We start from the raw sequence: 15,115 nt of genomic DNA on the forward strand, positions 1-15,115 counted from the left end.
AGCAAGAGCTTTACGGACCCATGATCCAGTGCTATTCCAGGAAAAGGAGAATTCTGATGAGCTACTAGGATTTCTCAGAGCAGAGAAACACCACTCTCAGGTCAAAGACTGAGTCTCAAATAGTCTTACAAGACTTTGTTTGCTATTTTCCCCCCTTAATATGGCACTGCAAGACAAATGATATCACGGTCCCATACATGTCCTAAGTAAGAATTCACTAAATATTTGTTTTCATTTTATCATTGCTTTGTATTATGGCGTTGCTTAAGACAATTTCATGGAAGCAAAGAGCTAAGGATAGAGAAGTGGATGGCTTTACGACGTTCGGATTATATAAACTATATGAGAAAAGTCTAGTATGGCAGGTGGAGACATTTCTTAAAACAACTGACTGGTAAATCACTAAAAGAAGAATTAAATCTCTTATCCTACTTCCAAGAGGTTTGCCAAATATGTGTTATCACTTAAGTTTTACCTGAAAACTTGTAATTACAAAAAAAAATATCCCCAATACAAACTTGCAGACATTTTTCAGCATTCCAGCTGATTATTGTTTGGGGGTAAAAACCACATTTTTCTCATTAATTTCGAACATGGGGTAAGAAGGGAGAGGACATATTACTTCTAAGATCTCTTCCTGATCAAAACTTCCCTGAGTCTGTGCATCTCAATAACATTGATATTATTGTAGGTGCTCTCCCTCAGACTTTTATTTTTAAGATTGATTGAGGGGTAGATCTCATAAAGAAAAGCCCCAGGAACAAGGAAGGAGGGAGAGTGCTTCAGTAAGTCTTGAAATTATATGTAGAGTCAATGAATGATTTTCAGGTAGGCTCTCCCAGGCCCTGGGGATGCAGGGGAAACATGGGATGAGATGGGAAATCAAAGAACTAATATTGTAGCTCAGATCATTGCAGATCAATCATCACATCTGTGCTTGTGTTTAGAGAAGTAGTTTTATTTTTCTCTTTACCTTTTTGGAGAGTCAGGGAATGGAAGACTCGGGCTATGACAGTGTGTCCGGTTTACCAAAGGAATACATGACATGGCATGATTCCTTCCCGATGTACTTTGCCTCTTCAAAGCAGTTCTTCTTCTTGCCCAAAGCCATAGAGCTGGTTGTTTTTGAGGAAATAAATATCATTCGGCTAGAAAAGGGACTGTGCCAATTTCCTGAATATTTTTAAAAGCTGGCATTTCTGTTGGAATGGGCTAGAAAACAGTTTGCTGGATGCCCTGCCTATGTTGAAGCCAATCTCTTTCTAGTCAGTAGAAAGATCCAGAAAGTAATGGGAAGACTAAGCAAAAGCCCCAGTCAGCCTGGTCTGGATTAACATTTTAAGGTAGTAAACATCTGCTCAACATGGGACTGCACATTCCTGTTTGTGAAGAAAGGAGAAGGTTATGCAAGGTGCTTTCTATGGGTCTCTTCATATCTGAAGAGACTCATGGTTGCCAGTCTCCTGTGGGTAAGAATTCAACATGTCTGCCTGGATGAGAACTTGAATTATTTCTTGGATCCTTAATTAAATAGTTACACAAATATGATCATATTTGGAATAGGAAACTGTAAGACGATGTGGTCTAGGAAGGTGAAATATTATGGAAAATTAAAGGTGATTATTCCCCAAGTTGAAGCAAAAGAGGGCAATTCAATAAACTTCTATCATCTGATACCAGTTACTATTCATGACTACTTTCAACTTTCCTGAATGATTAGAAATGGCCAGGTAGTATTCCTCAATCAATACAAATTTTAGCACAGATTCTCCTGGGTAATTTTTATATTAATATTTACTGTAGTTCAGTTATTTAAATAATACATGTATGTGCTGTAGAAATTTTTGAGATGCACAAATAAGAAAAAAGAGCACTGGTAATCACACCATCTAGAAATAGTCACTCTGAATATTTTGACCTATCTCCTTACAGATTTTCCCCTAACATATAAATTGTGAATACAACACATACACAAACACACAACTGGAGTGATCTGTACATTGATTTGTAACTGCTTTTTTTTAATCACTTAGCAATATGCAGAGAACCTTCTCTCATGCCATTATATAGTTTTCTAAAACATGGTTGTTTTCAAGGCTGCTTATGGATATATGATTAATTAACCAATACCCTAGTGTTAGATATTTACATGTTCCTAAGGTAATTCAGATAACTGAAAATTTGGGTAACTGCATCAAGCGGCAATGACCCACATGCAGGAAGTGGAATGCAGAGGTCTCTGGGACACAGCGGCTCTAGAAGTTATCAGTACAATGGGCTCATTAAAGAACCTGCAACACCCGCTCTGAAGCACTACGATGAATCGACTCTGTTTTGCAACTTTTGCTCCAGAAATGTGTCTCCCTACTTCTCTGCTGGTAATGGGGAGTCTCAAATAAAACGTCCCTTCTCTAGCCCCTTCCCAGAAAGCTTCCCACACTGTGTCCTGGAGCTGGGGAGAAGGTCTGCTGAGCACTCTTTGGGATCAAGGACATGCATGCCAGTAAAAGAGACGAGTCTCTAAGCCATTTAGACATGGGAGCGCTCACTATAATAATAATTTTTTAAATTGCTATAAACTTCAATGTCCAGCGCTTCTAAGTATCATAAATGGAAGGTGGAATTTCTAAGAAAGGGGAGAAATAATTACTGCTACTTCTGTCAATTACTTTTCCCATTAGTTATGGGGCATTTAACTGAGTGTGGCTCACTGGAATTCAATTGGATATCTGTCCTCACTTTCTGTATTCCTACAGTAGATCTTCAGGTCTTGGATTAATGAAGCTTATGGGCAACAGTGTTAGGAGTCAAGGTACAATAACTTTATGTCGCCAACTGTGTCTTGATGAACGACACGGTATAAAAGCATAGGAGAATTAGGTCAATGGTGTTCATAAACAGTACATCAGGGCCAAGGAGCTGGTAGCAGCATAGGTTTTAATATAGTCTGGTATCGATTCTTTTGGCCAATGTCCCACTTTAACAGTGTTAAAGTCACACTTTAAGATTTCAGATGGAGAGGTAGAGAAGAAAATCAATAGATACTATCTTTCCACTACTAACCAGCTACGTATCTATAGTTCTCTGCCACACTCACATTTAAGGGACCTAAAAGATGCTGTGGGGAGGGCTGGCCCAATTTTCAGGCTTTAATGACCTCAGGTATCTACTCTGACCACCTCAAAGATTACAGCTTGGAGTCCTAAAGGCTCACGGGAAGGGGCCCATGATCCAGAAAGGATACACACGCATTTGCTCTATATTTTCTATTTCATTAATATATGAAAAAAGCTTTAAAAAACCCCACTTGTTATACAAAAAGGTCTGACTAAAAACATAATCATGTATGTATTAAAAAAATACATACAAAAATGCTTATAGTGTTAGGCTGTGAAGAAGAAAACGAATCAGAAACTAAAGAGTCTTTTGTAGTGTTATAACTAACAGTTTTATCTCTTATTATTCTTAATCATTAGACTTTCCAAAATGAATAGGTTTTTTTAATATAAAAAATAGATTTCATTTTCAAAAAGTCACACGCTGCTGGAGGGCAATGAGCTGATCTACTAAAAGTGTTTTCTTTAAGCGCCAGCTAGAATCATAGGTGAGCACTTAAAAAATTACGTCAGTGTTGAAAAGGATAATCCTCATTTGGGAATCAGAAATTCCGACTCATTAGTTACCAACTAAGAGGAAAAACTAGGAATAAATGCCACTAAGGAATTCTTTCGTACATTTAGGAAAGAGAAAGAAGAGAGTTACAAACTTACCCAGATTCTGTCATCTAAACTCCCTCGAAAATATTCTGCTTTTTTCCAGAAGTTGTGCAAACCCCACTTAAATTCCAACAACACTGTGTTAATTTTGCTCAAATGCAAGCTGAAAACATATTTTAACATCCTGTCAGAATGAGATACTAAGAGTGTTGATAAAATGACACTAAAATAAATGTAAATTTAGATTGCTGTTATAAGTGGCCGCCTGGCTCTGCGAAGATGTTAGGTTGCTATAGTATTTTCCATAGCAACTTTGCACCTTATTACATAAATATTCCCTCAGTGTCCTCAGAGCCTGCTAAGAAAACAGGATTAAATCTACACCCCTACGTAATGATCCTGCATCAAAACTTATCAGAAATAAATGCCCCGAAAACATAATAAACTACAATCTAGATCATGGTGCTCCTAGCAGTTGAAAGGCATCAGAGCGCTGCAGGCTGGGCACGGGCGGCTGTGCCGTGACCTCGTGCTGCCCACTGGCCATTTGTCTACATTCCTCCTGGGCCAAGGTCTCCGCACTTCTCCCTTTCTGAACATTGGCTGGTAAGTTCCTCACTTTTCTCCTCTGCCTGCCAACTACCCATCAGCCCAAGAGCCCTTCACCACACTCCAGGGGCTCCTGTCACCAGGCCAGAAGCCAGGGCTTGATAGAGCCGGAGTCCTCTCTGCAAGGTGGCTAAGCTGGGAGCATGTGCTGGGCTGTCACACAGAAAACTACATGCTCCCAGCTCCAAGCTAGTACTGACCGGCTCCAAGCTAGTACTGACCAGGCTCCAAGCTAGTACTGACCAGGCGTGAATTGATGGAGACCCTCAACCAGGGCTCGCCTGGGTTTTCTGGAGGCGCCGCTCAGCTGAGTGACTCGAGCATTATGGAAAAAATCTGTGGTCTCCGAGACACAACACACTTTCAGCAACCCAAATCGATTTGACACGAAACACACGATTATGGAAAATCTGTGCATATATGAGAGCGATGTTGGGAATCCGGCATTGTCGCGGGCTACAGAAAAATAAGATTATAAGGGGGCTCTGCTTAAAGACAGTCTAGCCTCCAAATGTGAATTTACAGAGCAGATAAGCACGGTCTGGTTGGACAGGAGTGCTGCCGTGACAAAGGAATCCTGCTCCACGGGGTCGGTTTAACAGCATCTGCCGCTTACATTTAAAAGGTAAAGAAATGATTTCTACACGGTTCAGAAACATATCCATTACGAAATGGGAACACTAACTGCACAGGAAATCAAGGAACTGAAAAATCTACCCCAAATAAACACTGATTTGATTTCCTTTGGCAAGATTAGCAAGATTTAAATAAATAAATAAATAAAGAGAAGGAACAGAGAAAAAAGGCTTGTCTCCTTGCAAATGAAGCTCTATTTCAAGAGATTAGGAATGAAGCAGGCTGCTCAGCCCACCTCGGAAGACTGATTTCATCATCTTTAAGCCATATAAGTTTTAATTAATCACACCTCCTCCTTTGGCCCTTGGGTTCCCAGAAGACATTCTGTCATGGTTGGAAAGAAAACGCTTGTCTTTAACTTGGCGGTGACTGATGGACACACGTCACTGTTCTACGTCTCCTTCAGATGGTCGTCACGTGTGAAAACAGAAGGTCTACAAACAGCCGATCCTTCTCACCACTGGTGCTCCTGCCTTTGGGAGTCTGCTGGGCAGGGAGCACAGTCCCAGGCATGTGAGACTGAGCCGTCTCACTCTCCACGTCTGAAGGCCCTTGTCCCTCTGCCCGGTTCTGAGCGACCCCGGAGTAAGCCTGCTAGGATCACACTCAATGTTTCCTAAAAGGAAGCTTCTACCAGCTGCGAGTGATATGGCTCGCGTCAGGCCCCCATCAGTCGGCTGCAGGACCCTGAACTGGAATCCAGTGGCCCTTCCCTTCTGTGCCTAGGCTGGTGCTGGGGGCTGCAGTGAACCTCTTCTTGGACTCGTGCCTAAGTGTAATCTGTCTGTTGGGCATTCTTATGTCTTTCAAAAGCACTCCCATACAGGAAATAAACTGAATCAGAAAAATGAAGGCAGTCCTGGTGTTCAAAGAGATCAGGGGATAGCCTGAGAGAGCCTTATTATTAATTTTTTTAACCTAAGACTTCCAGCTATATATGAAACTGTTCAGACAGACTGAATACTGCTGATTCCAAGTGAACTGAATTATGAGTCCCTAATTTGACTCAGTTGGCTGAAAGAGCTGGAAAATCTTTGCCTGACTTCTTACTGGAATTAAAAAAAAAAAGTCGGTACCTATTTTGTGGTGAGTTTCCATGGAAACTTGACAAGCCAGAAAACATTCTTCATAATTAAAAGAGTATTTGCTCCTATAAGGAGCTCAGAGTTTAAATAAGGTGTAATTAAAACCCAAGAGCATTTGTGCATATGGAATGGTTTAAGGGTCGTCTATTAAGCAAGGGCTGTTTTAGATTCACTCTCTTCTAAAACCTGTGTTCAATGTACAATGTATACTCACCAAATATTGGGTTAGGTACATACACTGGAGACTGATGTTCATTCTGCTTTATCCTGAATTTAAATTAACGGCTTAAAATATATTTGGCATCAGGCACTGTATTTCTATTAACTTAAAATGTTTATTTATCTCTTTAAAAGTATCTCACACCTCGGAGTGCAGGGTAGGCTGTGTCTAACTCTCTCCATACCCCCTGGGTCCACAGTGTCTTGAACACAAGAAGATGCTTGACAAGTGTTTGTCAATCATTAGAATGATGCTGAGTTTCAATTTTCTGGTCCACAGTCTCTTCAGCATGTGGCACTGAATTCTGGGTGTGCAAAAGTTCTGAACGTTGTGGAGAAATGAACCATTCTTGTCTGAACACGCTTCTTAATGCCTGCCATTTCAGTTTAACCAGAGTAAGTGTTCTTAGGGCTACCATCTTCTGATCAACTTACGCGACGGAACCATCAAAAACAGGGACCAGAAGAAGGGGATTATGTAACTGAAGTCAACAAACTTTTATTGAGCACTTACTTGGTGAAGGGCCCAGGACTAGGTGCTGGGGGATGACTAAGATGAGAAGCAGAGTCACAGTCACTGAGTTACTTGTTACACGCTCCCTACTAAGTACTGTTGGAAGGGCTTCATATGCACCGACTCACTGAACTCACGATACTGACACTAATCAGGTTCTGCCAGGGAAGCCTTACCATCTAGGACAGACTTCTCTTCTCCCTTCCTTCCTGTGCAACTCCTGGCCCTCCCCCCCTGCCAACCTGGAGGGAGGGAGGAAGGAGAAAGGGTGAGGGGAAGGAGAGAGGGAGAATAGAGGTGAGGGGAGAGAGAGAGGGAGAAGGAGGGATTGATCTGGCTTTTAAAGTTTGGCTTGATTGCAGCAGGAGACAGACTACTATGCAACAATACATTTGAATTTTTATCAAAAATTATCTTCACAGACTCTGGAACAGGATGCCGATTTTCTTGAATGAATGCTTCGATAAATCTGTCTTGATTTTCAAATGTATTAGCAAAACTCATTTTCACTTTTATCAGCATCTTAGTTTGGCTCCAGCAAACTCCTTTTTCCCCTTTAAGAGTCACCGGCTGAGCAGCGGTGACTGGCCCGCCCAGAGGCATGTGGAAGTGACAGCCGGTCTGGCGGAACTCTGGCCAAAGACACACTGTAAATTACTATATGTGGTAAACAGCAAAAGTACAAGGAAGTATTCTTCATCATCAGAAAAGCAGAGATGCCCTGAAAAACTTTGATTAAAACAAAAAAAATTGAACCCAAAGTATCATACAAGTCCTCACATAATAAACCTTGCTTTTTTTGAAAACCGAAGTCAATTCTCTCCACCTTCCCCTCAGAAATGCAATAAAACCTGCGCAGGTTTTTGTTCTAGGTGGGAGATGGAGGGCAGGGCAGGCCGGGGGCTCCCGGGAGGGTGTTATCCCCTGGGATTTCCAAGAATTCCTGGGTCAGCTGCTGCCCCGGAGGCAAAGTCTCACTGTTTTGGCAGAAAAGGAGGGGGAAGGGATTCCTTAAAGGATGGAGAAGTTTACTTCTATTTCAGGTCTGGCAATTCCTCTGTCCGTTCAGTACAGTGCTCTGTTTTCGGAGGCCTGCTTGGAGGTGACTAGACTAACACAGGCAAATTTGTACCTAAAAAAACGAGTGGCCTGTCACCTAAGGAGATGCCGCTGGAAGGCCTGTTTCCCTCAGGCTGTAGGGCCTCAGTCCCCCCTTTCAGCAGTTCACACGATCTTGTCTGAAGCTTGGTGAAAAGACAAGATGGGATTCTTGCTGTTAGGCTGCGCCTCCTGAAGATGCACGGCTGAAAGAACCACCACCACCTGCCTGCCTTTTGGCAGGATCTTGAGGGCCCAGCAGAATAAGGAAGGTCAGTTGCTTTCCCTTCCCTCCAATCAGTCTTGCGCTTTCCTCATAAACCACACACCACATTCTCCGGGTCCGTCTCATTTCGAAAAGCACAAAAAAGACTTTGAACTCCTCAGGGCCTGGCATCTGAACCCCGGTTCTTTCATCTCTGCCCTCGGCCTGGTGTGGAACACACACTGTATTGTGTTCATTAATTCTGCTGACCAAGGAACGAGCCTGGAGAAAGTTCTGCAAGTTCAAGTCCTACTTCAGGCTCTTATCAGACGCCTGGGAGGAAAACCACAGAGGTCTGGGAAGAAGGCTCTTCAGTCGAACTTCCCGGGAGGACCCCTGCGGTCCCCATTGAGAGGAGAGGTCCTTGGTATCCCTGTGGATTCTTCCGGAGCACAGATCAGGGGTCAATCCTGCAGGTATATGCTTGCTGCCATGGTATGTAAGATCTCCTCTGTGGCCTATTACTATTCTTGAGTCATTATTATTCTTGTCTTATCCCAAGCAGGCTATGAAATTATAGATATTTCTTACTTGAGAAATTGACAGGTTGTTTAAAAAGAAATGTCACTCCCCGCAAAATAAGGGGAAAAAAGCCACAGGTTCAAATCAGAATTCCTGATTGATTCCATTCTTTTCTTCTACACCTACCTTATAAAGATGTTAAGGATCCAGGTTTTGCCCCTCATCTAGCCAAAGACACACTGTAAATTACTATACGTGGTAAACAGCAAAAGTACAAGGAAGTATTCTTCATAATCAGAAAAGCAGAGATGCCCTGAAAAACTCTGATTAAAAAAATGATGAAAGCTTTTTTTGAGGAAAAAAGTTATTTATTTATTTATTGGAAGAGCTCATTGAATTTAAGAAAAATCACACCCCAAACTCACTTTCCTCTTCTGATATATGAAGGTTTGCAGAATAGAAACGCTGCGTGGAAGGTGGTTTCCTCAAATAAGCAAATCCAAACCCAGTAATCGAGCAGTCCTGAGAAATCTGATATCGGTTTAATAAGAGACACACATTGACACATAAATGCTCGGTTCATTTTTCAGACAAAGGATATATGGCTTCAAAAAATACTGGCGTGGTGCCTGCTTTTATGCTAAGCTTCTAAAAGATTCAAATGAATGGAATTTGAGGATGAAAGGGAAACTTTCTAAGGCAGTGGTTCTCAAACTTTAGCCTGCATCAGGACTCCGCGGAAGGCTTTAAATCACAGATTCTGGATCTCACATCCCCCCCTCCCCCATCCTCTCGAGTCTGATTTAGTAGGTCTCGAGTAAGACCCAAGAATTTACATTACGAATAAGTTCCTAGGTGATGCTAACATTGCTGGACTGGGGACCATGCTTTTAAGAACCACTGTTCTAGGGAAATGAAACTCCCCTCTGTATATGTCTGGATGCAGGAGCTTTTTCTTGTGATCATCTTATGCTTCTGGCATTCTCTTCTAAAGCCCTGGAGAAACAGAGCATTCTGACTGCTATTTATTTATTTATTGAAGTAGAGTTGATTTACAGTGCTGTACCAATCTCTGCTGTACAGCAAAGTGACTCAGTTATACACATACAGACATTCTTTTTTATATATATCCTTTTCCATTATGGTTTATCCCAAGAGATTGGATATAGTTCCATGTGTTATACCCTAGGACCTTGTTGTTTATCCATTCTAAATGCAATAGTTTGCATCTATAAACCCCAAACTCCCAGTCCATCCCTCCCCCTCGGCAACCACAGGTCTGATCTCTACATCTGGGAGTCTGTTTCTGTTTTGCAGATAGGTTCAATTGTGCCATATTTTAGATTCCACATATAAGTGATATCATCTGGTATTTGTCTTTCTCTTTATCACTGACTTCACTTAGTATGATAATCTCTAGTTGCATCCATGTTGCTGCAAATGGTATTATTTTGTTCTTTTTTATGGCTGAGTAGTATTCCATTGTATACATGTACCACATCTTCTTTATCCATTCATCTGTCAATGGACATTTAGGTTGTTTCCAGGAGGCATAACTCTCCCAGACTTCAGACAATACTGCAAAGCTACAGTAATCAAAACAGTGTGGTATTGGTACAGAAACAGAAGTACAGATCAGTGGAACAGAACAGACAGCCCAGAAACAAACCCACACACCTACAGTCAATTAATCTTTGACAAAGGAGGCAAGAATATAAAATGGGAAAAGACAGTCTCTTCAGCAAGTGGTGCTGGGAAAGTTGGACAGCTGCATGTAAATCAATGAAGTTAGAACACACCCTCACACCATACACAAAAATAAACTCAAAATGGCTTAAAGACTTAACTATAAGACATGACACTATAAAACTCCTAGGAGAGAACACAGGCAAAACATTCTCTGACATAAATCGTACCAATGTTTTCTTAGCTCAGTCTCCCAAAGCAATAGAAATAAAAACGAAGATAAACAAGTGGGACCTAATCAAACTTACAAGCTTTTGCATAGCAAAGTAAACCATAAAAAAAAATGAAAAGACAACCTATGGAATGGGCGAAAATATTTGTAAATGATGCAACTGACAAGTGCTTAATCTCCAAAATATACAAACAGCTCATACAACTCAACAACAATAAGAACAAACAACCCAATTGAAAAATGAACAGAAGACCTTAATAGACATTTCTCCAAAGAAGAAATACAGACAGCCAGTAGGCACATGAAAAGATGCTCAACATCACCAATTATTAGAGAGATGCAAATCAAAACTATAATGAGGTACCACCTCACACGGGTCAGAATGGCCATCATCAACAAATCTACAAATAACAAATGCTAGAGAGGATGTGGAGAAAAGGGAACCCTCCTACACTGTTGGTGGGAATGTAAGTCGGTGCAGCCACCATGGAAAACAGTATGGAGGTTCCTCAGAAAACTAAAAATGGAATTACCATATGATCCAGCAATCCCACTCCTGGGCATATATCCGGACAAAACTATAATTCAAAGAGAAACATGCACCCCTATGTTCATAGCAGCACTATTCACAATAGCCAAGACATGGAACTGACCGGTCAACCTAACTGACCGCTTTGTAATCTTGATGACTTGACCATTTTGGAATCTTGATTTTGGCTTCTACTAACCAAACTAGCAAAGATCCTCTGTTCCTGGTCACCCGAAAAGGCCTGGGAGAGGTGAGGGTTTTATTCCCTTTTTGGCAAAGTTGGTGACTGTGGTTGTTCCCAGGCCCTTTAGGAAACACGCATTCCCTCAGACAAGCAGTCTCCCTTGGTGCCTCCTACGTTTGAGTGAGCACTTCTCCTGCTTGCTTTTACAACATCAAGGGAATTACATACAATTTGAGAAGAGAGTTTTACATCAACATCTCAGATTAGGCAGAGAATATCAATCAAGGTTCTCTCTAACCTTCTCTCCTTTTTATAACTCAAGGATTGATGCCCCTTTCTTGGTACCAAATGGGATCATCCCTTTGATTACAGGTTAGGAACTAAAATTTATTGGAAAGCAGTCTAATTCTCCAGCACATTGCTTCAGAGGCTAGAAAGCTTCTTTAGGGATTAAACATTTCCCATGTAAGAAGTACACTGACTGAAACCAAATTTTATCTGTATTTCAGCATCAATGGTGGCTCCCACACTCTGGAAAAGGATTTTTATGGGAACAGGCAAATATCCCCAAAAATAAGTGTGGCCCCAGACCCACATCCAGAGAAACAACTGGAACAATTTAAATCATTATGTTCCCAAGAAGGAATTTCAAGTTCTATTAATACAAGGCAGAGTCACTCAAAGATGAAAGTTTAGTTGAACTCAAATAAAAATGAGTTATGTGGCCATTTCTCAATCTGTATGCCCCATCTAAGATTAGGAAGATCATTAAGGTATCTCACAGGGATGTGGCAGTTATCCACGTTACCTGATTCATCAACTCTCATTTTTTTAGTAGGGCTGTCACAGTTCTCATCATCCGACATTTCCATCTCTTCTTCTCGGCGGATGCCCATAAGCTGCTCACTCTGAGCGTTCCGGAGCTCCTGGAAGCAGAGGACCCATGGGCGTCAGAGTCAGCGACACATGACACACCTTTCCCAGTGGTCTCTCCGTGCGTTATGACTGACATAGGAATGTCTTCACCTCCCAATCACTGCCCGACCTAATCTAGAGTGAAGTTCTGAGGGGTCTGGGGTGTGGACCAATCGAGGGATTCGGTATCAGACTTGGGAAAAATTCCTGATCACCAATGGTGAGTCAAGGGATCTTCAGCAAGTTATTTAATCTCTGAATTTCCTCATTTGTAAAAAGGGGGACAATAACGTCCACCTGGTAGGGCCGTCGTGAGGCTCCCATAGAAATGCCTATTACCAGAACTGGAACGTAGGGGGCCCTAGGAATGTGAGCAAGAGAATTTCTTAAAAGGCCGGTCTACCACTGACCCACTGTGTCACTTTAGGGATGTTTCTTCATCTTTCTTAGTGTCAATTCACTCACTGAGATAGTGTGACAAGGAGAGTTTTGCGGATAAAAAAGTTAATACATGTGAGATACTTAGCATCATGTGAGAGACTTGGTTCATTAAGTTGAAAATGTTGACCACTATTATTATTCATGCAAAATAGTGTCCCTACATGTGTGTATGTGCCCATGTGTGATCACATACACACACACACTCACACACACACTTCAGATATCCAAATGGTGAAATTCAAATGATGTTGGAGGACAAAATAAAAACAGATGCCTTCTTTGTTGGTGTTTTACATTATCATGTGGGGTTTATTGTTTATGTTGTAATAGTTGTTTTAGCATCTCGTTAAGATCTAAGGGCCATTTCTTTCTCCACTTCCTAGAAAAGTGACTGCAATCAAGGTATTTAATTTCCTGAGCCTTTGTCTACTCACACATAAATGGGGTAGTAGTAATATAAGGCTGTTTGACTGCAAGAGTGTATGTGAAAACTCACTGTAAAAAGTAAAGAATTACACAATAAATTGTTTACTACTGTGCTTAAAAATCAGGACACTGTAATTGCCTACATTAAATAATTATATTATTATTTTGGATCAAGCTGTAAATTATATATTTGCAAATCCTTATCCATTCTGTTCTTTTATATGTTCTGTCCTCAAAAAAAACAAAAAACGGAGGGTAGGGTGGAAAGAGCTGCATTGTTGTTTTTCTCCCCATTTAAATTGGAGTCTCTAAAAAAAAGTCAAACAGTTAAAATAATTTCACTTTATAAAAAATCTATGAATAACAATAAAACTAAATTACAACACCTAATGTATTAATGGCATGACTTTAAACACAATTTAAAGTGCTCATTCGATGGATGGATGCATCTATATTATTCTGTTATAGGTGCTCTCAACTCTCTTCTCTCCTTAGCACACAGATTTTTAACTGTAGCATGATGGGAAGGGAATTCTGTATTGCTAACCACATTTGCGTGGTCAGCTCTGAACCCTGGGAACCACAATTGCAGAGACAAAGACAGGGAAGTCACCAAAGACAGGGAAAGGGGGAGGGCAGAAGGCAAGGTCCCTGGGACAGGGCCACCCATCACAGGGCAGTCCTGAGAGGCACCAGGATGACAGGCAGTGTCCCCTCACTTGACCATGCCACCTTGTAGAAAGAGGTGCCAATTCCGCCTCAAATAACACCATTGGGTCTTGGAGGCGGATGTCACATGTGATTAGTGGGGAAGTTTTTAGGTTGTGGACAACTAATCTTTCTACTGACAAAGAGCCCAATTTCCGAGGAGGTGGCCTGAAAATACTTGAAGCAAAGAAACTTCAGGTGGAAAGAATAAACGAGGCTAAAAGGACCTGTTGTTTAGTTCCTACAGTTAATGACAAACTGTCATACAGTAGCTGTTCTCGTGGGGAAGGGTGGCAGAAAGGAAAAAATTGGAGGGAAAAAAAAAAGCTGAGGCTGTTTCCACAGGGTGCCTCTGGTTCAGCAGTAAATCACTTGTACACTCTAATAAATCTGTAAAGGTGTTGCAGTTAATTAACAGATGCTGTTCACAGGAACGTGGAAAAATCAAGCCAATTATCAAGCTCATATGCAACTGAGAAATCATCCACCATGTTAAATTGCCAACTGGTATTTAATCAATCGGGCAACATGTAGGAGAGAAAATCAAAGGTAATTCAGAATTCTATTTCCTACTATATCAGAAGAGGTGGTGGTGGGAGTGGCAGGGAGACACAAAGACCCTTTACAGAAGCATCTTTCTGGGCTGTGTCCCTTTCTACCTCCCAGTAGGGAGCAAAGCAAGCAGGCTTCCTTGGGACAAGGCTGGAAGCCTTCGCGTGTCCTGCTCAGCAAGGGAGGGGATGGCCCTGCACGGAGGAGGCAGGGCTGGGGGAACGGGATCCCACGTGGCAGGAAGCATGATTTAGATCAGTAACGGATAGTTGCCGCCACTCCCAGATTAACGACAGCCTTTTTTATGCCCGGGTTTATTCAGCATCATGCCACCTGCCCTTCTCTTAACGTTTCTTTTAATCATGTCTGGTTTTATGTGAAGCCAAAAAAAAAAAAAAAACAACAATTCATAGGCAGATCATTCCCAAATCTGAATCATAGTTTATGGATTCCAATTAGTGTTTCAGAACCTTCGATTCATGTATTTCATCACTGATTTTCGGGACACTTTCCTCATGAAAATCAACCTTGACATGGGGCTCAAGTCAGTGTCTGGGAGAGCACTGGGTAAGCATCCTTTGGTTTTCTGGTCCCCGAAGAATAAAAGAGAAATCCCACCTCCTGCATCAGTCACCAACCACCTTCTCGGTATTTGTGAACAAAATAAAAAATGTCCTTCTTAATAATAAATTGCACTAGCCTTTTAAGTGTCCCATTATTGTGCAGTCATTCAGTACTCACCATAATAACAGTGATAATAAAGAATTCACTTGGTATGCATACGGATGCTGCATCAAGTGCCATTGGTATTCAACTGTAATTTAGCATTAGTTAATGG

The 15,115-nt window shown here is 41.4% G+C and overlaps 1 protein-coding gene across 8 annotated transcripts in view; it reads right to left on the bottom strand.

Annotated features, from left to right (window-relative positions):
• The window catches only part of ENOX1 (ecto-NOX disulfide-thiol exchanger 1), a 614,655-nt gene that overhangs the window by 111,995 nt on the left and 487,545 nt on the right, over positions 1-15,115 (bottom strand). For all 8 annotated transcript variants that reach the window (XM_057532923.1, XM_057532921.1, XM_057532924.1 and 5 more), the window contains one exon: positions 12,044-12,161. In XM_057532923.1, coding sequence (XP_057388906.1) covers positions 12,044-12,161 — 118 coding nt within the window. The remainder of the gene's footprint in view (positions 1-12,043; positions 12,162-15,115) is intronic.

The sequence above is a fragment of the Balaenoptera acutorostrata genome, chromosome 18 (assembly GCF_949987535.1).
Source record: "Balaenoptera acutorostrata chromosome 18, mBalAcu1.1, whole genome shotgun sequence".
Taxonomy (NCBI): domain Eukaryota; kingdom Metazoa; phylum Chordata; class Mammalia; order Artiodactyla; family Balaenopteridae; genus Balaenoptera; species Balaenoptera acutorostrata.